The sequence below is a fragment of the Cololabis saira genome, chromosome 6 (assembly GCF_033807715.1).
Source record: "Cololabis saira isolate AMF1-May2022 chromosome 6, fColSai1.1, whole genome shotgun sequence".
Lineage (NCBI taxonomy): Eukaryota > Metazoa > Chordata > Actinopteri > Beloniformes > Belonidae > Cololabis > Cololabis saira.
Window position 1 is genome coordinate 31,931,549 of NC_084592.1, and position 27,270 is coordinate 31,958,818.

General features: G+C 38.1%; 1 protein-coding gene across 1 annotated transcript; it reads right to left on the reverse strand.

The window, feature by feature from the left end:
- Nucleotides 1-825: 825 nt before the first annotated feature.
- On the reverse strand, nt 826-25,286 carry LOC133446507 (alpha-1,6-mannosylglycoprotein 6-beta-N-acetylglucosaminyltransferase A-like). The gene is made up of 18 exons (XM_061724547.1): nt 25,255-25,286; nt 21,417-21,515; nt 18,195-18,285; nt 14,318-14,575; nt 14,145-14,221; nt 13,902-13,991; nt 12,133-12,198; nt 11,644-11,820; nt 7,141-7,310; nt 6,683-6,808; nt 5,542-5,675; nt 5,299-5,423; nt 5,009-5,152; nt 4,055-4,201; nt 3,024-3,137; nt 2,832-2,906; nt 2,595-2,752; nt 826-1,636 (listed from the first exon to the last, which is right to left on the reverse strand). Exons 2-18 carry the CDS (start codon nt 21,507-21,509, stop codon nt 1,435-1,437), a joined length of 2,247 nt encoding a protein of 748 aa, XP_061580531.1. The 5' UTR covers nt 21,510-21,515; nt 25,255-25,286; the 3' UTR covers nt 826-1,434.
- Between the last annotated feature and the right edge of the window lie 1,984 nt (nt 25,287-27,270).

A 27,270-nucleotide genomic window follows, 5' to 3' on the forward strand; every position in this document is an offset into this window, starting at 1 on the left:
ATTTATTTGATTCAGTAAAGGAACTTTTTTCACTGTTTAATCATCAGAATGGAGAGACAGTTTAGGGAATTTTGTCATAGGTGTAACTGACAGCATGACACAAGATTAAATGACTAACTTGTGCATTTCAGTTACACAAAGCCGTGGAGGCTGCAGGTAAGCAAGTCATCTCAGATTTCAGCTGCATACAAGCAGCATTTCATTCTGCATTTGAAAAGAACATTTTATTTTATTACTTCACTTGTTGTTTTTTAAAGGATAATAGGGTTTAGAATAAGATATTTGTTTTTTTCACAAAGCTTTTGCATAAATAATCTCACAAATCCAATTTAGCAGACAGAAGCTCTGCGTCCATGAGACGCTCCTCTTGGGACCAAAGGTCTCGTACAAGATGGAACCTGATGGAACCTGGTCAGACCTGGGGCTGACGGGTCAAGCCGATATATTTTCCACACTCAGAACTACATGCTAATCAACACAGCAGCAGCATTCCTAGCTTTTTTTTTTAACATTCCTCAAGGAGATTTGTAAAAATAAAATACCTTAATTTGCCAAAACACAAAATAGCTCAGTGGTTTTCCCGATTTCTGAGAACAGCTGCTTTTCCTTGGTGACACCATTAGGGTTTTTTGTTTGGTTTCTTTTAATAAAAAATTATCTCCTTTCTCCTGAAAATTAGTTAAACTGCCCTCTATATTTATTGAAGATGTTTTACTTGGACTTTTTGTTGCATTATTATTTGCCTGAGTCTGCCATCCCTGAAACAAATCATGAAAACAAAAGAATTTCAGTTTAATTGGAAACTGAATGTTTGATTTGTGTCCATTTCAGAATTGCACCCAGAGATTTTTTTTTGTGGGGTACATCCTATGATTTATTTTAAAGGGGACTTCTCTAACTTTGTTGGTGATCAAATAATGTTAATGTTAAGGTGTGTGGCTGAGTAGGACCCAGACGCAGGAGACGAGGAGGGAGGAGTTCCAGAATAATGTGATTTATTTTAACTTGAAACACTGCTGAGCAGGAACTACAAAAAACACAAGAGTGTAAACTTGGCAATAATCCCCCCCAAAAAACCTTTCATGGAAACAGCATGGACCAGCAGGGAGTAAGGGAAAGACAAGACAATATAAAGACAGACCACAAACCCACAGCCCACAAAGTCCACAAACACTAGATTGACAAAGACTAAACTAAGTCACACCAAATGGAATAAACCAGATGGAGTATTAGGCTTAGGTTTACAGATAAAATTATTTTTCCAGTGTGAGACAGTACAACATAAATCCAAATAATTGAATCTTTAGCTTATTATTGTGTCTTTCACATTTCTAACCAGAGTGAAGATGGACACAATATTTTAAAACCCTCCATCCCAATCCTTAATTCACTATGTAACCAGTCTTTCCTGCATTTACAATCAGCATATTCATTTCAGATACATGTCTTACACAAGGCCACCTGGTCTTTAATGTAGTCCCTGCAGGGGCAGATGCGAGTCAAGGAGGGGTCCGATCTGACACAGCTGAAGAGCAGGGGATCAGACTGGAGCAGGCAGTGATTGCTGTCGCTGTTGTACGCTGGAAACACCATCTGACTCCCAGAAAACTCTGATGTTTGACAATCTATGTTGTAGCTGTAAAAAGAAACTAAAATCAGCAGCTGTGCTCTCAATCATGAAAGAGCTGAGCCACGTCAGCCAGATAGAGATTGAGGAATTCAGTGGCACAATCACACTATACATTTAGTGTAAACTGAACCTGTAACACTCTTCTTTATTGATTTCAGTTTAACTGTTAAATACTTTTTCAGATTAATGTTTGGAGGGTGGGATAAGTTTTGAGTCTCTTTTTCTAAGACCCTCCTCATCCCTGCATTTTCCCTTTGAAATTGTAGTTAATTATATATTTTAGAGGAAAATGTGGTGCAGTGCACGATTGACATGTTCATCAGGATGGAAATACGTGTCATCACGATTAAAAAATCCTAATACTGTATGAATATGGATAGCTTAAATGAAAGGGTGCGAGCCCGGAATTTGTGGAAACAAAATGAATCATCGTCATAACAATAACTTAATGGAGCATAGTTATTAATTTTGGTAATTCAAAATCGTAAACTACATTTCAGAACAATAATTCACAGAAAATTGCTAGTAAACAAAGTGTTGAGGCAAAAAAGTTTATGTTGTTGCAATATTGAAAGACCACTGCTCATAATGCATAGTTTCTTATGTATCTTATGTTTATGCTTATATCATTTTCTTTTTTTCTTTTTTTTTTTAAAGTAGACATCAAATACAACCCAGTCAAAAATATCTGAAAATAGTCGAATCAGAGAAGGGAGATATCGTGCTGTTTAAGTCGAGAACATTGCAATGTAATGATGGTAGTGACAGTCCAGGGTGTAAAAAAGAACGTTCCATGTCCATCGATTAGGTGCAAAGACCATGACGGCTTTCTATAAGAGGTCATCAATTATTACCATTTTCATTACTTTTGTTACTTTCATGCAACTGCATTCATTAACACAGCAAAAAGCCGGAGGTTTATGTGTTCATATGTGTTCACATCAGTATTTGCTTGCATAGTTACTTAGAGAGTTTCTCAGCGTTGTTCAGGTATCCAAAGAATGCAGGTTCGCAGATTAGCCCAGTTTTCTGGCATGCCTTTTTACAAGAAGTGCCAGCCTTTGCCGTCACTACCTGGAGCGCACTCAAAGGCGGCCAGCTGCTTGAACTTGAGCAGAAGTCCTGAAGCAAAATGATAAAAGATTAGGAGAAAACGAAAGGCTTGCAAGTCTAATCGTCCATTTCTGTCAACTTCTCCAACCTGTTTTTCAATGAGGACGTTGACCCTCTGGAGCATCCCTTCACAAGTAAATTCATAGGGAAGATAAGGCTCAATCTGAAAGCACATGTAAAACATCAAACTGCAGTAATAAAAGGCATCTTTGTACACTTGTATCTACACTTCATTTTTGGGAGATGGGGATGTATGAAAGCATATTGCAATGAACATTACACTTTGATTGAGAATAGCTTTGACAGCTCTTTCCACTTCTGTTAGGTTGTTGATATCGATCGTCCACACGTAGGGCTCTCCTATCGCCTCGGCATACGGATGCTGAGATGTCACCTATGCAGGCACAGACATCGAAAAAGAAAAAGGAAATCAACCAAACATTTCTAGCTTTCATTTGCATTAAATGTTTTTGCTGTTTGGCTTTGTAGATAGAACAGAATAGAATAGCTCCTTTTTTGTTGTTCACAACATAGCCTACATCAAAAATACACATTTGCATGAAATTTCAGTGCATTGACTTAATATAAAATTTTAAATAAACATTTATAAAATGTATGTTTAAATTTAAAAGTAAGAGAGTGACTGAAAAACATGTACAACCAATATGTAATCTATCTCTGTATGTATGTATATATGTAGCCTACTGTATATGATTTGCATTAGATTTATTTCTGAACAGTGTGTCTGGAGGAGGTGCGTTAGAAAACACTACATCAATGAACTTGGATCATATTGTACTCCAGAAAAAATATTGTATTCCGTTAGAAAAAAAAACAGAGACTTTGACCTTATTTGGGGACCTTTTTTGGATTTTTTGCTTTTAATGGACTAATGATCTGAATCTACCATGTTAATGAATGTGTTTACACAGGACTTGATTATTTAATTTATTATTCATTTTTGTTCTAGTATTGATAGACATATGTAAAATTATTTTGAATGATGTAATCTATTGACCATATGAGGGAGGGAAGGGGAGAGGGGTGTGTTGTTGTTTTTTTTTTAATTTTTACTTACATTTTTTTTTTTTATTATTATTATTATTTATTTATTTTGGTTTAATTAATGTTATGAAAGGTAAAAAAAAAAAAAAAAGGGGGAGAGATATTGATAATTATATTGTTATTGTAAATATTATTTCTTTTTTTTGCTATGCCCTCAATAAACATATCTATACAAAAAAGAAAACACTACATCCCTTTAAATAATTGATCAAAGCAAATGACTGTGTTCCCAAAGAGACTGCTGACCTCTCTGATGTTGGGCTTTCCTTTGAAGAACTCCGTGTTGAGGCTGCTCTGTGGAGGATCCAACTTTGGGTTCAGGAAAGCACAGCCATTGGCTAAAGCTTCCAGAGGAGCAGGTCCTTCATACGGGAAGGACAATCCTACAAAAACCTACAACAAATTAATAAAAGCAAAATAAAAAAAGACAAGTTGCAAATGTAAGAAGTAGAACAAAAACATTAAACACATGAAGTTTGAATGAATAGGATAAAGTAAAGCCTTTCTTCGGTGTCACCACATGGTGTCAGTCAACACCAAGACAAGTGAGTGCCACATAAACGCTCCACTGGAGAAGCTTTTAGAGCAGCGGTGGGGAATCCTGTTCCTCCACAGCCAGTGTCCGGCGTGCTGGTCTGCTGTGCCAACCCCTCTGTTTGAGGGACTAAACTGACATGGTTCACACACGCTTTCGGTAATTAAAAGCAGAGGCTTTAATTGCCATCACCGCGACCGGGCAGTTCTTACAGGGTGTAAAACTGTTCTCCTCTCAGACTTGGACCTCTGCCCATCATCACACCAGTCTCTTCAGCTGTTTGAGGTTGGAAAGGCTCCTCACTCTCATCCTTATCTTAATGCAACTCACAGCTTTTAGTTTGGTTCAGGTCATGACTCCGTCTGTGACATTTACAAATTCCATTGTTCTCCGTTATCCATTCATTGATGATTAAGGCTTCAAGCTTCACATCACGGTCTTGTTGGAAGGTCTAACAGTAACACTCAGTCCACTTTTCTCATGATAGCATTTACTTTGAGAACGTTTTCTAGTCCCAAAGACCATTCTTCTGCAATCCCTGATTGAGATGCAGGTGTTAAAGATCAGACTCATCAAGAATGCCAACTTGGTTTTTGTAACAAGCAGCTTAAGTAACAAATAAATAATTAACATAAAACAACATTTTGTAATTGGCTCACACTTACCTTGCTTTGCCTCAACAAGGCATGCACTTCAGTCCCTTTAACAATGCCATGGTTTTTCACATAACTTGGAATCCGTCTGCCATTATCTACCGTACCATGGACATCCAAGTACTTGTGGATAACATCCACATAAGCCTCCTTATCCTGCAGTGTAACAGCAAGTTAAACATCCACACACCACATCCAACTTTTAAAACATCCAAAAGGTGAAATGAAGTGTTTGAAGTATTGCAACTATGTCTAACTATAGACTTTATCCTTTTATTAAACAAGCTTGTTTCTGGTGTTACCTTCCAAAATGTGCCTCTCTTGCCGTACACAAGAGCTTGGTTTTGTCTCTTCAGTTGCTCGTTTTTCTCAGCATTCAACCGGTGCTGCACAACAAAGCCCAGGAACGTGTTGTCTGGCGTGTGGGCTGCTCACATACAATACGCGCACGTACACCGGAAAAAAAAATACTACATTTTAACTTCAGCCTAGTGTTTAATGAATTATTCATCAATAAAAACATAGATTAGGTTATAGAAACGTACGGAACATGGTGTAGAACTGCAGGGGGATCAGATGGAGGCCGCCAAATGGACTCTTAAGGTTGTGATTTTTAGACCAATCTGCGTGATTAAAATCTGGTTCCGTGCCAAAAGTGTCCAACACTCGCATCATACACCTGAAACAAACACATATGCTCACTGACACATAAGTAAATTCACATACTGTTTTATTAAACCTCTTCAGCAAGGTGTTTACCTCATTTATTTATCATTTAGGACCTACTGATCAAACTATACAAGAGCGTCATAAGACTTCACATGCCAGTAATAATCTTTTTGATTCCAGACAGACATCAAACTTCAATCACTGTTCAAAAATGTTTGCAGAATATCCAACCACAACTTGATGGAGCAGATCATTGTTCACAGTCGTTATCAAAAATGACGCTAAACTTACAAAAATGCAAATAAGCAGGTTCAAATACATATAATTGAATAATTATTCTGTAATGTTCTCAAAGCAAATTTTTCCTGCATGACAGCAGATACTGCCGTTCACAGCTTAAAGGCCACTACGAAGGATGAGTCACACTTTTCTCATTTGATAAAAAGTTTTATATAGTTTTTGTCAATCCTACTCTTCAAAAATTACCAAAATCTCATCAGCAGTCAGGTCTGGGATATACTAAACCGTTATGCAGATCAACTACTCTTGATCGTGTGCCCACAAACGTCTCCTTTTTGAGGGATTCGTCACAGCTTCTGGTTAACAAGAAACAACTACTGTCTTTTCTCAAAGTGGCTCTAAATGACAACTCTAACCTCATTTCATTACTTAGATTTAACTGACTTCAATTATCTTTTATTGAAGTAATTAGTATGGCTCCATTTATTTCTTTTCCACCAGTGCATGGAGTTTGTCTTTGTTTCAGGTGAAGATCAGTTCACAGTTTGTGCAAATTAATGCAGAAAAATCACTCAATTCCACAGAGTTCGCATACTTTTTCATGCCACTGTATGCAGATATTCAGATCAACTATTTCCAAAAGCACACAGAGCGACTAAGAGATAGTAATTAAAGACTAAAAGACAGGTAAATGCAGGCTGTGTGAACACTTATGTGCATCTCAAGGGAGATACAATGATTTTTCAAGTACTGTCAGAATCAGATCCCGATACATACTTGTATTTTTCCCAGGATGTCTTAACTAGTGGCTGAATTTGTTGGAGGCCGACAATGTCTGTATAGATCAGGTTCACTTCTGTCTTTGTTTTACGAGGGCAGGAACCTCCGTTCCCGTTTAGAATACTAGAAAGATAGAAAGAAAGAAAGAAAGAAAGAAAGAAAGAAAGAAAGAAAGAAAGAAAGAAAGAAAGAAAGAAAGAAAGAAAGAAAGAAAGAAAGAAAGAAAGAAAGAAAGAAAGAAAGAGGGAGACAAATACATGAATGCACACATAAAGAATCAAGTGTGGGGGGAAAGATGATCATATGATTAAACTACATTAATGGAAAATGCCTTACATTTTGATCCATGCTGTATAATACAATAATCGTTAAATGTCACATTTGTCTGCTTATATTATATTATTTTATTTCTAATAGAAACAATGTAATGAGACATCGTCACTCTGCATACTCACTTCTGTAAGATGGGTATGGAGTTAGACAGGTGAAGATGGTGACCCAAAATATAAAGTATGGCGATCAGGTCACTCCACTGAACCAGCTCCCCCAGCGGTCCTCCACTGAAAGCTCCATCTATTATTCTAAAACCTGATTCACGTGTAATTGCACCAGGATGTACGAGAATCTGGACAAGAGGGGGAAATCACACTCATGGGCAAGGGGCAGCTTTCAGTGTAGTCAAACTACTGAGATCCCTATTCAAATCAACAACAGATAAACCCTTTATTAAAAGGTGAAATTTCAATGTGATGTACTGTGTTTACTTTCTAGGAAGACTTGTTTTACTTTTTCTATGCCTGCGTTAGGTTATTTCCTGAATTTAATTTCACTGGAACAAGATCCCTTTTAAAAACATCCTTAAATACCTTTAGATTTTGAAATGTCTTCGTTCCATGTGAAATGTGATGGAACTGTATATTTTACACATACACACATTTCTCTGCAAATATTTTTTTAATCATTGAATCCTGTTTTGGTGTAGAAACCATAATACAAAGGGATCTGATTGTTGTGGGTTTTATTATTTGGCAAATATAATGCCACTTAAACCAAATCCTTTACTGGTAATCTTCAGGGCTTGGTCATTGTCAGCAGCTCTCCCGGCAGTTTGCTTGTCTGGAACTTTCAGGCGTGTGTTAATATAACGTTGAGTTGGAAAGGTATACACAATGGTGTTAAGAGGAAACAATTGTTGTTTCTGAAGTCCACAAAGCACAATAAAAAGTAAAATAAAATAAACATCTAAAAGCTTCTTTGAAAACATTGCTGTGAGAAAACTTTTTCTGACTAAAAAGAACGTGGAAACAGGAGTGAGGTTTGGAAAGCAGCGTCCAGCAAAACCCGAGCCTCCTGCAACAATTTCCTGTGGACGGATAAAGTTCTTCGGCCTGAATGACCACTGCTATGTTTGGCCAAAACTAAACAGCCACAGGATTGGGCACTTTGCAGTTGGCAAGTTGATGGTGAACCCTTCATGCTGGAGTATTTTGGAGATGGATCTGAGTCCATCCACGTGACTGGTTAAGCTTGCTTGAAATTGGTTTGTGTAGCAGTGTTATGATCTGAGGTACAGCAGCAAGTAAGGAAAAAATCGCCATAGTTCTTGAATATCCTGGCCAAAGTCCAGACCACTGGGGTGAAATGTTGTAGTGGAGCTTCAAGAGAAATTTGCATTTAACTGCCTATACCAACCTTGATGAACTACAGCAGCATTGTAAAAGGACAGGCTGGAGTTCCTCTATTAAACATTCAGGAAGTGGCGGTTTCTAATCATTTCTCCTGGAGTGGATCTCAGTTTTGAATCATGGGGGTACCTGGTATGCCCACATGATTTTTTTCCTTGTTTGTTTTCATTTTTGTAAAATAGATAATTGCACAGTAATGGGAAAGTTATGCGTTGCCAATCGTCTTCTGAGGTTGTATTTACACACCAATAGGACCTACTGTTGGAGCCACAATGATCACTCGCTTTTGCAAAAAAGGAAAAAAATAACAGGCTGCATTTAATTCAAAAGCAATGAATAATATTATATCCAGCAAGTGCACACTAATGTGGAAAAGTAAAAAGGCTTGAATTTGCGTCTGAGAAGCTCAGATCTATGCTGAAGGTTCAGTCACTAATACATTATTTTCTTGGTTTTTCCAAACTGTGGCATCAACATTTTAAGCTACTCTTTTTGAAGCTTTTAAACATATGTTTGAGGAATTTTAATGACTGAAGCTGAGGTTTACTTTGCAGGCTCTGTGGCCAATAATTTCTCAACTTAACAGAATAGTCAGACATTCTTTTGGTGTGTGCTAAAGTTGCTATAGTTCTATCTATGGTGAGTATTGTTGCAGCCACCCAACTGTGGGTTGCTATTCCTGCAAATCTCCTTGATCACCAATTGCTGTTACAGTTTCATTTTCTGTTACTTATGTTACACTTAATTTAGTACTAAAACTGAACAAGAGAATACCGTATTTTAAGTGTGCTATATATATATATATATATATATATATATATATATATATATATATATATATATATATATATATATATATATATATATATATATCCAATTTTCAAATCTTTATCATAATCCAATTATAATCAAATGTGGGGGAAGTATTCCAACATGTGATTATTGCCTTGATTACAGCTGCAAGTATGTTAGAGGAAAACTGAGCCTGTAGGCAAGTGCTTATTCTGAAAGAGTATGCCACTATTCCATAAGCACTTGCCTACAGGCTCAGTTTTTCTCTAACATACTTGCAGCTGTAATCAAGGCTGTTGGCACTTTGTTTGAGGAGGTGCTGGCCTGTCACAAAACACAAATTGCAGCAGCCACAATTCCAAAATTCCGCCTCTGGTGGCTTGCGGGTAAAGAGAGAGCAGAAATTCAAAAGGAAGATGATCCAAGAAGCTGCAGATCTTGTAGAACATGATGTCAACTTCTACAACTAATTCAACTGCAGAAGAAGAGGTGCACGGGTATATTTTTGAATTAATTTCATCATGAACATTGTCATCAATTTCTATTTTAATTTGTCAGTATTATGACTAGTTTATATTGTATGTTAACATAAAAATATAGGCATGCAAAATGAAATGGTCATAATCTTTGTATGTGAGTTTGGTGCTCTGACCTTGGCAATAATACTTATTTCTTTTGTGTTGATAGGTTCCTTCAAGATTAAGAGAAATCTTTGCTCTCACTGATCTCACTGTCAAGTACAATACTTTGCCATCAAGTGCTCTTGCAGAGTGACTATTCAGCCACGGTGGACTTATTATTACTCCTCATCACAACAGAATTATTAATTAATTTGGCAGATGGCCATCGACTAATATACGTTTTCTTTGAAACAAGTCTACATAATTTTTTATTACATTCATGTTGAGCCAAAACCTTTTGTTGTCTGCAAAACTGGACATATGTTGCAAATTATTTTTTTAAACCATACTTTAAAGTTATTCCCTCTTCAAAGACAGACCTGGACTTATATTTCGTGAAATTCCGTTTGGAGGTGTACTTGGGCAGAGCTATTAAATTTAGCTGTTTATTTTTCTGCAGAGTCTGCGTTCTAATCTATACTTCCTAATTTACAAAAAACCCATAATCCAACATGATATTGATTCTGAGTCATTCTGCGCTCAAAGTGTGTTTCAACTTCAGCACGGACTGGAGGTGAAACACACTGAAGTACCTGTAAAAGATTGTTTGGGATTTCTTTATTCCAACAATATTTCCATTGTGAATCTCACTGAAGACATTGAACTCTGAATGATTTCATAGATTATGTAGGAAATAAAGAAATGGTGAAATATGTCATATACATTTTAAATTATTCAAATTTGCTTACCCTTTATTCTTTTAATTTTTTGTCAATGAGTTTCATAAGATCTTCCCTGAAACAGTTTAAAATCATTTGTAGTGACAACATTGTGAAGCCCAGATATCAAGTGTTCAAAACTGTAATAAAGGGAAAGGCTTTTGAAGAATTTATGTAATTTTTTTAAAAATATAATATATATATATAATATATATAATATAATTAAATATATATTAATTTATAAATGAACACCTGTAGTGAGAATCTAGAGTGAAAATAGTCTTAAAATAAAGGAAAACCATTACATAAAACCTGTATTCTACTGCTACCAGCAGGGGGAGCTCCACCCTCAACAGCCCTGTCACCTGCATTTTATTGTTAATAATAATTTTAATTTTTAGATTATATATTCAGAGAAGTAAACTGTCAATGTTGAGTCTATTTTTCTGCCCCAAAGGTAGCCTATAAAAATGAATACAATTATGAATAGATTTTAAATAAAATCAAGTGCCGTATCTCATGCAGCCAGAGTAGTACTATGATCCAACACTATATATATGTGTAATATATATATAGCTTGCAAGCTCCGCAATAACTTTAAACATAGTATTTATGCTTATACTGTATCACACATTTTATTAAAAGTCGGGACACACTTCAGCCCTCTTCTGTGTCCCTGTGTTTACTATAAAATCCGCAATACGTGTGCATTTGAAATGTTGGAACAGCTTTCTCAGAGTCGGCCTGGACCCTAAGTGAATGAGAGGTTTAGAGGTTTATCCAGAGCGAATGTCTGTCGAATATCCAAATTAAAACTAACTTCACTGCGGTCCCAACACTGAACATTACTTAGTACAACGCTTACCTCCGCCACCTTTTATTTGTGGATTCGGGGAAGAAAATTATTTAAATTCTGAGTGTATTTTTGTGTATCTGTTACAACTTAATTCTGAGTTATTGAATTATCAGCTGAACTTTGGCGTGCTGAACAGAATGCTTGGGGTTTTAGGGGTCAGCGCATCACATAGCAGAGGTAAGCCAGATTCAGGAGTCCTCTTTAGGCATAAGTCTTTAGACCCTATAACTGATAAAATGACAACTAAAAAGCTGTACGTCTTTCAAATAAGTAGCAGACCTATTACCTGTTTGGCTTTCCGCTTTGTCAGTTTGTATTTGGCTGAAAGAGACTGCATTGCCTGAAGCCAAATGTCTTCCATGCTTTGAATTCTTCTCTGGATCCAAACAAACTCGGCCTTGTTTGCCATAGAGTCGTATAGACCTTTAAAACTTTCACGTATCATTGCACCATCAAATTTTAGCTGAGGAAATAAGGAAAGCATGTTATACTTTGAAGAATTTGTTTGAACTTTGCTTTGAAAAGCAAAACAAAGTAAAAAGTTAATACAAATGAGACAAGTAGTACCAATGATAATACTTCTATTTCAGTCATTTCATTCACTATATCATTTGGACGTATAATCTGTTGGAAATGTAGGAGTTGCTGAATGTTTATTTGCTGTAATTCAGTGAACACCTCCCAAGTTCTAGCAGGTCTACTGTCTGTTCACCACATCTCAATACTTGCAACACACATTGCATGGAGCCAAGCATTCTTTGATCAAAACCATTACCTCTGGGGTTTTCTCCACAACTGGGGCAAGCACCCTGCCTGAAACCCTGGGACACCAGGACTCTACCTTAAAACAGCACAGACACAAACAGTTACACCAAACAAGGGTAAAAAAAAAGACTGTATAAACAGTATAAAAAAAAAGACTGTATGTTCAATAATGGATTTGCTTTGCTATCATTAGTATTATCTAACCAAGGTATATAATACCCCAAATGACCAATGTGCATATGTTAGGGAGATCTAGTTTTGTGTTTAAACACAAAACTAGATGTGCCATGCCATGTTTAAACATGGCATGGTTCCTGGCCTCTGGTTGAAAGGGTTGTGCTTGGGCGCTGTATGGTGTAGTGCAGGGCTATTCAATTGGCGGCCCGCGGGCCACATGCGGCCCGCCAGGAGCTTTTATGTGGCCCCTGGTCATATTTCAAAAAAGGGGTTGTTTGTTGAAAAAAAAAAAAAAAAAAATTTTTTTTTTTTTTTTTTTTTTTTTTTTTAAATAATAGTGATGCACCTGCGCTGCGCTGCGCTGAGCTGTGCGTAATTTTGTTGGCCTGCTGCACACCGCTGGCTGACGAGCAGCCTTGAGACACATGCAGACAGACGGGCAGACAGATATGCCAGGAATGCGTTCACACAAGGTGCGATTTTTATTTGTAATGTGTGCAGAGAATGCATATAGCATTTAAGTTTAAGATGCTTGGTAGCCTTTTTTTAGTTGGTTAACGATGCATAGTGTTTGTACATGTTAATCTCAGTTGGAGATGTTTTTTACTTCAGATTTTTTGCCAGTGTTGCACAGTGTTAATGTTTGTCACATTATTATTAACCTCCGTTGTACAGAGGACTTGTTGACATAGGCTTCTAGGATTGGCCTGACATTTTTTTCATTTGAATAAGTGAGGACTTCTAAGCCTCCTATAATTTCATGTGATTGTTTTGTTTTGCTGATATTATGCACAGATGTTTCATTAATAAAGGAGCTTATGGTTAATATTTTGGTTCCTTATTTATAACATCAAACTGGCTACTATGGACTGAAATGCTTGTGCTCAATGCTTAATATAATATTCAAATAAGGAAATCTTGGTGGAAAGTGGTGCTTTGTCATTATGGCGTGTTTTATTAAAAGTAGGTCAATATCAACTTCATTAAGTTTGCACAATGCATGGTTTCAAAATGAACTTGCATTTAAAATAATATTTCTTTATCTGAATATTATATTTAACATTCACAATGACTAAATCTGGAGACAATTAATACATAATTCATATGTAAACTAGATATATTCAAATGTATAATACAAATGTATTATATATAAATAAGTCTTCGTCTTTGAGTGCAAATTACATTTTGAAAACCCCCAAATTTTCAAATTGTGCGGCCCTCTCCATACAGTCCTTTTGCAGATGTGGCCCCCGGCCGAATCTAATTGAATACCCCTGGTGTAGTGCATATGGAGAAGGGTGTGTACACAATGTATGCAAGACATGTGGATGCACAGCTGCTCATGACAATCATGAGGACCAGCAATACAAAAATGTAATAAGGCTAAAAAGAAAAAATCTAAAAGTCAGTAATGTTGCAGTCGTAAACTGCATGTAGTGAAGTGTTGGCATATGTTCATGGAGCAATCATGCTCAAGCATGATCCAGAGAAAGGTCACACGAGTGAGTGGTCCAGTAGGGGGGAGTTGCGGTCAGTCGTGTCCGGGCATGTCAAGGTAAAACTTGGCTAGTGTGTGACTATGCATCAAAACAACTTTCATACCTCACTGAGGTAGATGAGGAAGGAGCAGAATGACCCATTGACCCCATAACTGCTGTAGCACAGGTCTGTCTTCCACATTTTCTTCATCCACTGGAGCCACACAGAACCACAGAGACACACAACAGAAACAGAAGTACATTATCATAGCTGAAAAAGAAGTATAACATCACCCCTTACCCCATTCAGGGTAGTTTCAAAAGAGATTTAATTAATGCTTGGGTTTTGATGATGACATTTTCTTACCATGAGTTTCTGCTTGCAGTGTGGAAATCCATCCATGGATAGTATTGGGCAATTTTTATCATCTTTGGTTTGTTGCTCTAAGAAACAAAAACAGTACTTTCCTTGGTTTCAAGCCTCACTCTGGGATTACACGAATGTTAACAGTGAAATGCTACACATATTTGATTTAGAACCTTTTCCAGATTCGACTTGCTCTGGTATCTCTTCTTCATGCTGTTGCACCTTTTCTTTCCACTGTAGTTTTTCCTTCTCCAGCTGTACCTTCAAGAGCTCTCCCAAGTGAGAAATTTGCAGCTGCAGTTGGAGTTTATCAGAGCGCAGCTCCTTTATCATCTCATCCTTCACTTCAGCATATGCTTTATCTACTTCCACTTTCACCTGAAGTGCTTGTAACTCCTGTCTGTAGTTTTTCAACTGTGGCACAGAGGAAACTGAGAGAACAAGTTCTTCATTGAACACATCAATATGCTTACATCTGAATTTAAGTCTTCATGCAGTTAGCCATGAGGTTCATAGAATATTGATTTAATACATTTTGTATAAACAGGGCTGTTTACTCAGAGATAATGCGAATATTGTAGTCAAGGAAGAACCAAGACCAAGTCATGGTCAACAACAAGGCAAGACTAGTATTCGTGGGTTTAGCAGAACAAGATCACCAATGTATAACCAAGTTGAGACATTGAATATTTCATAACAGTATGTCCAATCTATGGAAAGTCTAAGGGGTAAATCCACCAAGAATAGATTGCGCCCGCAAATAGCGCTGTGAATTGCGCTGCATTAGCGCCCGCAATTTGCCCTGCTTTAAGGTCCTATTCACAAAAGATTTTGCTCTAATGATATACCGGAGCAAACACGCCCATAAAGTTTTGCGGCTGAGTGCAATTTGCACTTGTCTGAGTAAGTGAGCGGAGCTGTCTCCAGTGTTCTCCATATTTCAGCACACAGATTGTTCCATAATGAAAACTGCAGAAATAAAAAATAAAGCGAGTGAAAATAAAACGCCGTGAGGCGCAAGGGCGCAATTTCCACTGGGAACAGGGGGGACATGCCCCCCCACTTTTCAAACTCATGCTTTAGTCCCCCCCAGCTTTTTTACAGTTTAAGAACTAACGGTAGGCTCAGCCTGTATTACAAATCATCTGCTGGGGACACTGTGCGAAGAGTCCCGCTCCCCCTCCTCCCTCCTCCCTCCGTGCTGCTCAAGGATGATTTATGGTTCCGCGTTAAATCGACGCAGAGCATTCGGCGTAGGTTACGCGGCGACGCGCACCGTACAGTGCGCGTCGCCGCGTACCCTACGGCGTAAGCTCTGCGTCGATTTAACGCGGACCATTATTTAGGCATAATTAGGCTTAACTAGTGTGTGCGTATGTGACAGACGCGCATGGGACCATTGTGAAATACGGAATAAACTGTTTTATATGAATTCTAATTCCCAATTACGTAACAATTCTGTATTTCAAGGGACGGGTGGCAAGCCCACTCACCGCGGCTGCATCTCCAGCAGCAGCTGAGAGTCCTGACTGACGCTGAGCTTCACAGGGACACGATCAGCGCTATTTTATTATAAGTCTGATATATGTTGTGATATGTGATGACATTATTAAGCTGTTAAACACACACATTCTAGATTTATATGTTGATATGGTGGAATTGTTTGTAATAAAGCAGCCCCTTACTGTATGGATGAATCCTGAGCTCCTGTTATTTTTATTTTTAAATCCGAGAGAAGTCCACAACCCCACTTGATCTGACTGTCTACAGTCATGTCTGAATGTAGATTTCACCCTTAATATCATTCAGTATCACACAGGCTTGAATGACATTGCAGAGAGAGAGAAACAGAGAGACGGGGAGTGAAGAGTGAGTTTGCGCGCAGTTAACCGCCTTCTCTGTTCTGCTGTCACTCATGATGCCACGCCCCTCTCAGTTGATGCCACGCCCCCCACGCCAGATCGGGGCCAAAAGTCTGAACCTGAAAAAAAAATTTGAAACTGAAAAAAAAGATGTGAAACTGAAAAAAAGACGTGAAACTGAAATAAAAAGATTTGAAACTGAAAAAAAGATCTGATACTGAAAAAAATAAAATTGAAACTGTAAAAAAGAATTTTCAGGTTCAAATTTTATTTTCAAATTAGCAAAACTTTTGGCCTTGATTTGGCTCCATAGAACAGCCCCTCAAACGTGGCAGCTGTGTCTTTGTTTGAGCAAGTTGCCTCGTTACATGGGTAGGTTTTGACTTGCTGTATATGTTTGTAAATAGCTGGGTAACTTTTGATTTGATGTATCCTGTTTTTGTGGTTGGACTTTTTACAGCTACTGGTTTGAAGCCACTTGGTTTAATGACTTTAGATTTGTCTAGTTATGTTTTGTTGTGGTCTGGTAACCGCTCTAATTGAAAGGCCTGACATTTGTTTTTTTGTTTTATCCCGTGTTTTGGTTTGTAACACTCTGGTTGACTCTTGATTAATTTGTGCTTTTTACTAGTGGTTGTGTATAGAGAAAATAATACAAACTGGACAATAAACTATGTAACTGTCAAACCTTTAAGATCTGGTTTTTAAATGTTACATCCACTTTTCCCTGGTGGAACCGGGTCGTAACATACGTTATGCATGAAAACTGTAATGAGGTTACGTATACAAAGCTGAAATCATTTTTTATTTTATTCTTTTATTTTATCCTAAAGAAATAAGAGAAGTAGACAACAGATGAAAGGTGTTAACGCCACCATCTCAACAGCTCATGATTGGTTGAAGAGACAACTTGACCCCGTGGACTTCAACAGCCCCGGGGGAGAAAACTAGGCACCCCATGAGAGAGTTGGAGAGTTTTGCTATCTTTTTGGGTTCCTTTAGCTTTCTGTCTTTTCCTTAGTTAATTTTCTCTGAATCTTTGAGTTTGACTCATTCTGTTTCTCTCTTCAGAAGCTCTGTCTTCTTTTCTTAGATTGAAATCAGTCTTTATTTTGTATTGATTCATTTTTGATTAACCTTTTGGATCATTCTAAAACCTGCTTGATATTCTCTGCAGAGAAATTTTGATTTTTCTTGTACTTTTTGAGTTAAGTTTGAGTTTTTCCATTTTTGGCCTTCCTTTTTGTTTTGCGCTGTTCATCACACAGCAAGAAGAAATTCCAGCACCTTTTGCCCATCGACCACACCAGGCTAGACAAAAGCCAAACCAGCCGAGACGACAGGCCGACCTTAACATCCCCGAGAAGTGTCCATTGGGCCCCGGAGCATCTCACCAAGGCCGGCTGTTCGTACACTTGGTGCAGAATTCCACTTCGGCTCAACCAGTCTACGGCTCAGTAAGGCAGGTTATCTGCCATGCATTTGTGTCTCTCCCCACCGAACCAAGGAAGTTAAAATAAACGTTTCTTTAAAGTTAAACATCAATTATTCGGTAGTTGTTTATATACATATACTGTATTTTTATATCAGATTTCTGGTCAGGAAAACTTCTCTCTCTCTCTCTCTCTCTCTATATATATATATATATCTCTCTCTCTCTCTCTCTGTCCTCCTCATTTACTATCTTTTCTTCTCTGATGTTAAGCAGATTCATCCAAAGGCTGTATGAGTTATTACCTATTTTATTATCTATTTATTTCAGTGTTCTCCTCCACTTATTTATATATATATATATATATATATATATATATATATATATATATATATATATATATATATATATATATATATATATATATATATATATTATACACACACACACATATAACTGCCTTTATCTGTTTATTTGACAAATGTTCCTTGAATTAATCCTGTTGCGGTGTTTATTTGATGTACTCAAACCAATCCAGATTAGAACCTATTTTCAGATGACAGATTGATCAAGTTAATTTTTCCTTAGTAATCAAACATCACAATCAAGATCAGAAGTTGGCTGTGATGCACTTAATATGCTCATTACCAAATGCCTTTAAAATCAAAGAAAGAAATTAGAGTTGTCATGAAAGACAGAATGTGATTTATTAAATATTTTCTGGCTACAATCCCAAACCCTGAATTCCTTTCTCACCTTGAGTCGTGTGTGTTTCCATTATCACATTTCCATTGCGTCTCAGTATGTTGTCAACAGTCACAGCATCACCCACATGGTCAACGTTATGCTGAAAACAGAACAAGTAGTGTTTGAATATTTTAGTTATAAAAAATGTGAAACAAAATAGGAACATATGCTTAAGGTGATAACAATCTGAACACACCCACTAAACATTCATAGTACTGGAGTACAGAGTAATGAAGAGTTATAACTTCTTCGACAGGAATGACTCTGGATCAGACCTGCACAAAATTCAGCCATTTTGGCTGGAAGCCCACTTCTAGGAAGAGTGACTACAATACTAAAATGTCACTATTTATGAACAGTTTGTCCAACTGTACACTAATAATAATAATGGATTTGATTCATATTGTGCTGGACACTCAAAGTGCTCACAATTAATGCCAAAACCCCTGAACATGATTTTGTATCATTTTGCAGCCTTAGGTATCTACTCTTGATCATATATCCTCAGAGATCTTTTTACAAGGCATGGTTCACATCAGCGGATACCTTTCAGTATCAGACAGTTTCAGAAACCAATGGTCAGCATGTAAAGGCTCATGCTTTTGGCTGCTACCCAAATGGCATCAGGGTCTTGCTCACGATTTGAGAGAAGAATGGACAAGTGAATCAGGGTAGCATTTGCAGTAATGCAAACTTTGTTCCAGTCTATTGTGATCAAGAGAGCTAAAAAGACAGACACATTTGCCTGTTGATCCATAGTCCTACCCTCTCCTGCAGTCACATTTCTTGGGTAACAACTGAAAGAATGAGATTCAACTACAAATGCAAGCAGGTGAAAAAAGTTTCCTTCACAGGGTGGCTGGACTCTCCCTTAAAGATAGACTGAGAAGCTTAGTCATCCAGGAAAGACCAAAAAATAGAGCTGCTGGTCCTCCAAGTCAAGAGATTCCAACTGAGGATGTTCAGGCATCTGATTAAGTTGACTCCTGGATACCTTCCTAGGGGAGGTGTTTTGGGCATGTCCCACAAGGAAAAGGACCTGAGGTGGACCCAGGACACATTGGAGATATTATATTTCTTAGGTTACTTGGTAACGCCTTGATGTCTTCCTAGAGAAGCTAGAGGAAGTAGCTGGAGAGAGGGAGGTGTTAAGATTTAATCAAGTGGCTTACATGTGTTTGTGAAGATTCTACATTTCAACTGCTTACTCTTAGGACAAGGCTTCTTCCTGTTTTCTAAAGCCCTGACTGTTTTAGACTTTTTCGCTGAGTCTTCTTTTTAAGAAGGAACAAAGAACTCAAAAGTGTGACAGGTGTTGGGGGTCTTTCTTAGCATCTGGCTCAAAGATAAGGCTAGAGACCTACACCCATGAAGACCAAATTACCTCTCTTTTCAGTATAAATACGACTTGATCAATGACCACGGTGTGTATTTTCTCATACCTCTGTGGTTTCAGACAAATGTATGTTCAGCCGAAAAATATTGTGCATCATACAGTATAATAAAGCTTGTAAGGCCGCGTTCAGACTGCAGGCAACTATCCGATTTTTAGCCCATCCAGATTGAAACTGGATGACTCTTTTGAAGTCTAAACAGTCCCAAACCGCATGAGATCCGATTTTTGCAAACCAGATCGAAACCACCTCCGGGAGGTAGTTTCATACCCGATCCATATCTCATTTGGGCAGATGCGTCTCAGTCTGAACAGCTCCAAACACTCAGATCGGATATGACTGTCCCAGGCGCTCCAAACCACCCGCCCGTTTCCATTTGTGGAGCTACTCATCTTTTCACAGAGAGCATGTACAATATCTGATGTCACGTCAAAAACTATTATTTGTAGTTTGAGTGTTGCAAATTCACATTACAAATCATGTTTTAATAGCAGAAAAAAAGACCGCATTTCCACGTATGGTCACCGCGTACCCTACGCCGTAGGCTCTGCGTTGGTGTAACGCGGAACCATAAATCAGCCTTCAGTCGTGCTGAGAGCCTGAACCTGCAGCCCGTCAGCTCATTTGTTGTTCATTGCTGATTCGTTTTGTTAACTCTGAGCTTTGTTGGTTGGTTTGTTAGTTTGCTGGTGGTTTTGTTCTGAACACCTTTCTCTGTTTCTCATTTTGCTGCTGCCGGGTCCCTCCGCCGAGACACAACTTTTGCGGTATGCGTTCATTGTTATGTCTAAAAATGATGCGCAGTGCCGACCCAATCAAGAACGGTACAGATATATATATATATTTTTATATATATATATATATATATATATATATATATATAAAAAATAAAATTATAAAAAAATAAAGGATCCCCATTACCTTTGATCGGGTGGGCAGGACGCACGTTTTGCCCCAAAACCATCCTCGAGTTCCAGTAACAGAGGTCCGACGGGAGGATTAGAGTGAGATGGGGCAGTCTCAAACGATTTAAAATATTGCACAGTGTATGCCCAGCTTTACAGGTATGGAACAGCATGGGAGCTGGCTCCATATTGTTATTGTTTTTGATGTCGCAATTACATGACTTCACACAATACACGCGCTGGGTGACGCCTCCGCTCTGACGTCGTTGCTAAGGCAACCCATCAGATCAGTCAATGATGTGGCCCAGTCTGAACAGAGCCAGATTCGATATGGACACTTGCTAAAAACAGTGTGTGGACAGTCAGCCCTGAAAATCGGATATGAGAAGGAATCAGATATGAATCAGATTTGCCTGCAGTCTGAACGCGGCCTAATAACATTTGATTCTGTTCTCTGTTTTTTTTCTTATGGTGCAGCAGATAAAAGAACACAGAAATCTTTCAGAGCCCTGGGTGTCTCCGCTCACGCTGCTGAAACACACCGGATAAAAGGAAGTTAATAGATAAAGGAAGTATCTCTAAACCATACCACCAAACTCTTTTTATTAATTGGACTTCAGGTGATAAAACTATACTCCATATAGCTTTTGCTGAAGTAATTATTCTCTGGTATCACTTACTTTTCTCTCCAGCACTGTGAACGTTTAATGAGTGCACAGTAAAGACAAGTAATTATAAACGTTTGTGTGGTATCATCGTAAACATGTTGTATTTCGTTTTTTCTTACCATCTGATTTATGGAAAATTAATACAGAAAACCAGTTGATTACAGTGAGTTCACATACTTTTTCTTACCACTGATTTGTCATATGGCTGAGACACACCCCTTATGTACAACAAGTGTAAAATGCAATGGGGTAGGGGAAACATACCAGGATGAAATACGGCAAACTCAGCCACCACATGAAAAGGATGCCCAGCAGCACGAACAGGAACCTTTTCATGTTTTTCTTATGGTTTCTCATGGTTCACTGGGAGAGAGATGTTTGATTGTTAACAAATGGAGGAAAATGTACATTAAAGCAGCACTATGTAACTTTTCCACCTTAATATAATATTTCCAGAGTCATTGTGATGGTACATCAACTTCCAACAGGTTTAATGACACCTCTGTCATGGTCTGAGGGGTCTGTATCGTCTTCACTGGCACTATGTAACTTCGAGGTGGATGGTAGGATCCCTGCCACACTAAAAAACTACAAATTTGTACGGCTTTGACTGCTTTGCGGCATACGGCACTTCCCCCTCCTTCCCGATTCGTAGTCGAGACGAAAGCTGGGCGGGGCGTGGTCGAGCGCAGAGCTCAGGTTGGTGTTGAGCTAAACACTAAACGCAGAGCTGTTATCATGGCCGAAGCAGCGAAAAAAACGAAGAAAGTAAAAGTTTTATTGGAGTAGGCGAAAAAAAGAAAGCGGGAGAGTAACAAGCTAAATGCCCGGACAAGAATAAACATTGGCCCGGCGTTCACTCGCTACAAGCTCTTGTAGCCGTCGTCTTGGACAAGAGATGGTTGAAGGATGTAAAGACGTTCATCACCTTCAGGTATGCACTTTTGTCAACACCTATGTCAGTGTGTTTTACAAAAACAATTATCCTGAAACTACTACAGCTGCTGTAAGTGTTGCTACTGTATCAAAGGTCAATATCTATGTAAACAATTTGACTCTGCAGGTCTGTATATACAGATACTTATACACTGATGGTAAAAGCAACACATTTGTAGATACAGTAAAATATAGTCAGAAAAATGAAATATATAGGCAAAGTATACACTTCCAGATAAAAAGAATACAATATAAACACTATATAAGCATATAAAAGAAATCTACTTTGTTGGAATTTGTATATTAAAATAATAACAAGGGTAGTAAAAGAAACCTTATATGGTGTTTATAATGTGCAGTTTTATCTTGTGAGTGTATAAATATATACATTTCTTTAATTTTTCTATAGCTATGCATTAGTTGCTTTTACTGTCTGCATAATTACAGTGACTTCAACAACGAAAAAAATTCAAACTTGTGATCAACAAAGTATGTCGATTGATTTATAGGTCAGTAATTATCAGAAAGATAATGTTTTTGTATCTTTATTCTCACACTCTGCAGGACTACATCGGATCTGGAAAACGTAAAAATGTAGGGTTCTTTCTGGTAAAGCACTACCGCTTTTGTCCAAAGGAGCCGCCAAAATCAACAAAAGCTGAAAGTTACATTGTGCTGCTTTAAATGCAATGTTTATATAACACAAGGCGTGGCAGAAATCAACACTGAGACATAGCTGTGAGTGAAATAAATGCATGTGCCATTTCAAAGTAAGTGATATTGACTGTCAGAGAGGAACTAAACACAATGACAGATCTTTTTCTTTTTTCCATATCAGACACAGGTGATAAAACATTTTGGGGGGGCGCACTGGCGGGGATTACAACACAACTATAAACTCTACTTGAACATACATTTTTTTTTTTTTTTATTACATATCACTACATATACTACATATACATATACATATACATATACATATACTACATATACATGTAGCATATTTTACATAAACATATTTAAAATTTTTCAAGTAACAAAATAACATATTTGAACCATTTTTCAGGTTTTTTCAGTTATTATATCGAGATATTGACAGGGGCAGAGAGCTGCGCCCGGAGGAGAGGCTTTGAGTAACCAATGAGAGACCAGCATGAAGTCACATGGAAGAAAAGTTTAAGAACATGCAATACACACTCATTTGGCCAGCGCCCCTTGCCATTGAAACCTATATATTTCGGTCTGCACAAAAAACAACTCTGAATAAACCCAGTATGGGATGGGAAGGCTTGAAAAATTAAGTCAGACACATTTTATGAGTGCACAGATGTGATAATTACTTTTTATTACGTAATTTATGTGTACTGTGTCTATATATATTTATTTTTTTCCTCTGTAATTTTAATGGGGGCGGCGCCCTAGCGCCCCCTATTGACAAGCCGCCACTCAGACATGAGCACACACACACACACACACACACACACACACACACACACACACACACACACACACACACACACACACACACACACAAAGGCTTGATCCTGTGCTAAAATGTGGAACCATGGTCGGAAATATACATTATTCACCCTGCCATCTTGAATTAGATAACAATAAATGACAAACTGTACTAGTCTGCGTGGTTCAGATAAAAAAAAAAAAAAATCATCACAGGAAGTGACTGCAGGACAGCTGTTTATGATTTGAATATGCAAAGTCATAGGTTTTCACTTTGCATGATTGAATTAAAAGTACATGCTTGGATACCGCTAGCTAATCATTTGCCACTTGCCAACAGACATACCAGGCAAATGCTTGGGGCCCTGAGCCAGAAGGCGGCCCCCGAAGGCCGACCAACTTTGAATCGAAACAGAGCAGTGACAATGAGGAAAATTTTCAATGACAGTGGTCAGCCACTGGAGAATATCCTAAAGTTGTATCCTAGTTGTAAGAAATAAAAGAAAAAAAAACAGGAGGAACAAAAAAGCATCAAGAAAATGGTACAGTAAGTAGTGCAAATAATACATGGTTCAGAGCAGCTCAGTCTGTCCTGCTAACGTTGAGTGTCCCAGTAAAGACACCTGCAATCAACTTGTTTACTCAGTTAAACTTTACTGTCAAGCTAAGAATGCTAAGTTATAAAATTATTTGATAAGACACTTAGAAAAACAGTGCCACAGTGCTTGGATGTAAATAATTATCGTTGTCTGCCAGTTGTGTTTATATTTTATTTAGGGCATGATTTAAAACTTTTTTTTTTCTTTGACATTTTTTTTTTTTTTTTTTGTTTAGTGTCAGATTATTAACTATATAAGGTTGATTGATTAGTTGGAAGGGCCCTCTGTGAATTTTTACCTAAGGCCCCAAGAGACTCTAGAACCGCCTCTGAGCATAATAATTTGGTTTTTGACAGGGTTAGTTTGACAGAGCGTTGTTCAACAAAAACATCAATAACAGATTAAAAACGATTAAAAACGTTAAGCTGCCTTTGGCGGAAATATTTACTCTTCTGAATTTAACTTTAAACTATTTTAATTTTAGTACTACTCAACTGTAATTTAGTCTAACTTTTCTTTATTCTGCCACCGCACCGTGACCTTTTTTTTCATTTCCATCTTCACGTTTCATATATTTATTATGTAAAGCACCTTGATTTGCCTTGTTGCTGAAATGTGCAATACAAATAAACTTGCCTTGCCTTCATGTTTTTAAACACATTCTGCACAGCAAGGCATTTTTTGAAAAATGTATGGCTAGCAATGGGGTGTACATTTTTTTTTTCAAACCACAGAGGTGCCCACCAGAAAAAGTTAGGGAACCACTGCTAAAAAAAGAAGAAAAATCTAAATAAAGTCTGAGGACAGCAACGAGACACATGGTAGTTTCACAGCAACAGCAAGGTCTCTTCCAGCAAGAAAAGATCTGGAAGATTTTAAAACATTTGTACTTCATATCAAGAGGTAAAACCATTAAATAAAAATATAATTTACTCCATATGCTCAATCAGCTTCACACATCTGCTTTCATCACACTGAATTTCATACAAAAACTTTCATGGTATTTATAACTATAACTTGCAATATCCTAATTTTTGACATATTCATATTTGTTTAAGTGTGTGGTTAGTCAAAAACCCATTGTGGCAAAGAAAATAAATAAAACTTACCTTGACACTTTATCTTGTTGTTGATGTCTTAAGTGTCCCTGAAATATAACTCTATAAGCGGGATCTGTATATTCATGCAATCCAGTCTCCTTAAACAACCTTTTCTGTGAACTGTTCAGGGAGCATTACTGAGATACAAAGAAGCAGCAGCGAACATAGTGATGTGTCTGGCAGAAAAAGTTTGCATTCCAGGTCATTTGAATAACTGAAACATTTCCATAATGTGGTCATAGTAGAAAGAGTAGATTCTTTTTACTGATGTTCACTTTACCTTTTTTAACCTTATTTTTGATAATCGAATAATAAAACTTTACTTTACAAATACATCAGCAGAAAGTCAAAGTAAAAAAATAATAATAAAAAAAAAAAATAAATAAATAAATAAAAATAAAGGAGGAAACGGGTAGAGAAAATGGATGGATGGATGGATGGATGAATGTGTGTCTGTTGTCTGAGCCTGGATCTGGGGCCCTCTGCTGCCGGGCCTATCCGGGAGGCTCCTTGTAGGGGGGTTCCTGAGCAACAGTGATGGTGGCCCCGTCTCTCTGGGCGGGCTGGCCTCTCGCCGGGTGGGGGTTGTGGGCCTGGAGGGTGTGGACCTCTTGGCCGCATAATCGGCCCATGCTGGGTGGTTGGTGCTCAGCTGGGTCCTGGTCCATCACCGTGGTTACCTGGCTGCCTCCACCCCTGGTCATGGGCCCAGGGCTTCTGGTCCCCATGTGGCTGCTGGATGTCTGGGTTCGGGTTTCTCCCTTGCCGGCTTCTGGTCTCTCGGGTAGCGTGGTTGTGCCCTCTCTCCTCTACTGTACAGCAGTGGTCCCCAACCCCTGGGCCCCGGCCGTGGGTCATCTGGTACTGGGCCGCACAGAGAGAAAAAATAATTTCTGTAGCATCCCCTGATGATGGATGACTCTCAAACTGATGGTTCACGATGTTTTTATTCCTTGGATGTACAATAAATACACTGAAAACACACCGTCAAAGCTATAAAGGAATAAAATAGAGTTAGTCTTTCTACATTCATATAAGGCCCCGTTTACACGAAGCAAAAACGGAGGCGTTTTCATGCGTTTTGGCCGTTCGTTTACACGAAAACGCAGCTCAAAGCCCCCAAAAACGATCATTTCTGAAAACTCCGGCCAAAGTGGAGATTTTCAAAAACTCCGTTTTCACGTTTGCGTCTAAACGGAGGAAAACGGAGGAAAACTGAGATTTAAGCTTCAGAACGTCACATTATGCACCAGAAACTCACCAGCGTCATGTGTGTGACCTGTGTTTACAATTAGTTTGGCCACCGTCAATATTTTATTGTATTTTACCTGTTTAATATTCTAAAGTCACACTTAAAAGTAACTCCCCCCCCGTCCAGCCTCCTGCTCATTCAAGCCTGTGAGCGCGTCAGCCAGCAGCATGAAGCCTGAATTATGGTTCCGCGTTAAATCGACGGCGTAGGGTACGCGGCGACGCGCAAGGTACGTGCGCGTCGCCGCGTACCCTACGCCGTAGGCTCTGCGTTGGTGTAACGCGGAACCATAAATCAGCCTTAACTGGAAGTTACACACGTGTCATTTGTTGATGTTTTTCCAGGATTCTGATTGGCTTGCATGACGTTAAGAGCATTTTCATGCGGGTCCGTGTAAACAAGGATTTTTTTTAAAACGTAGAGGGGAAAATATCCGTTTTTGTAAATACCCGGCTACGTGTAAAAAAGTTTCATTTAACTTAAATACAGACCGACGCAGCTGCTCGCTCGCTCGGTAATAACAGCTACAGGCTGATTTATGGTTCCTACCGCTAACCACAATACATGAATAACCATGACAACCAAACTCAATATGTACATAAATACGGCATAACATTTGCAAAGAAAACCAATCCTTATCAGAAGGTGTATGGAGCCAAATCAAGGCCAAAAGTTTTGCTAATTTGAAAATAAAATTTGAACCTGAAAATTCTTTTTTACAGTTTCAATTTAATTTTTTTCATTATCAGATCTTTTTTTCAGTTTCAAATCTT

Excerpts from the sequence above, each read along its gene's own strand:
- LOC133446507 (XM_061724547.1), bottom strand. The coding sequence starts at position 21,509 with ATGAGAAACCATAAGAAAAACATGAAAAGGTTCCTGTTCGTGCTGCTG. Across the intron at positions 11,821-12,132 it reads TTGTGGAGAAAACCCCAGAG|CTAAAATTTGATGGTGCAAT; the intron begins GTAATGGTTTTG and ends TTATTTCCTCAG. Across the intron at positions 5,424-5,541 it reads GCAGTTCTACACCATGTTCC|CCCACACGCCAGACAACACG; the intron begins GTACGTTTCTAT and ends GTATGTGAGCAG.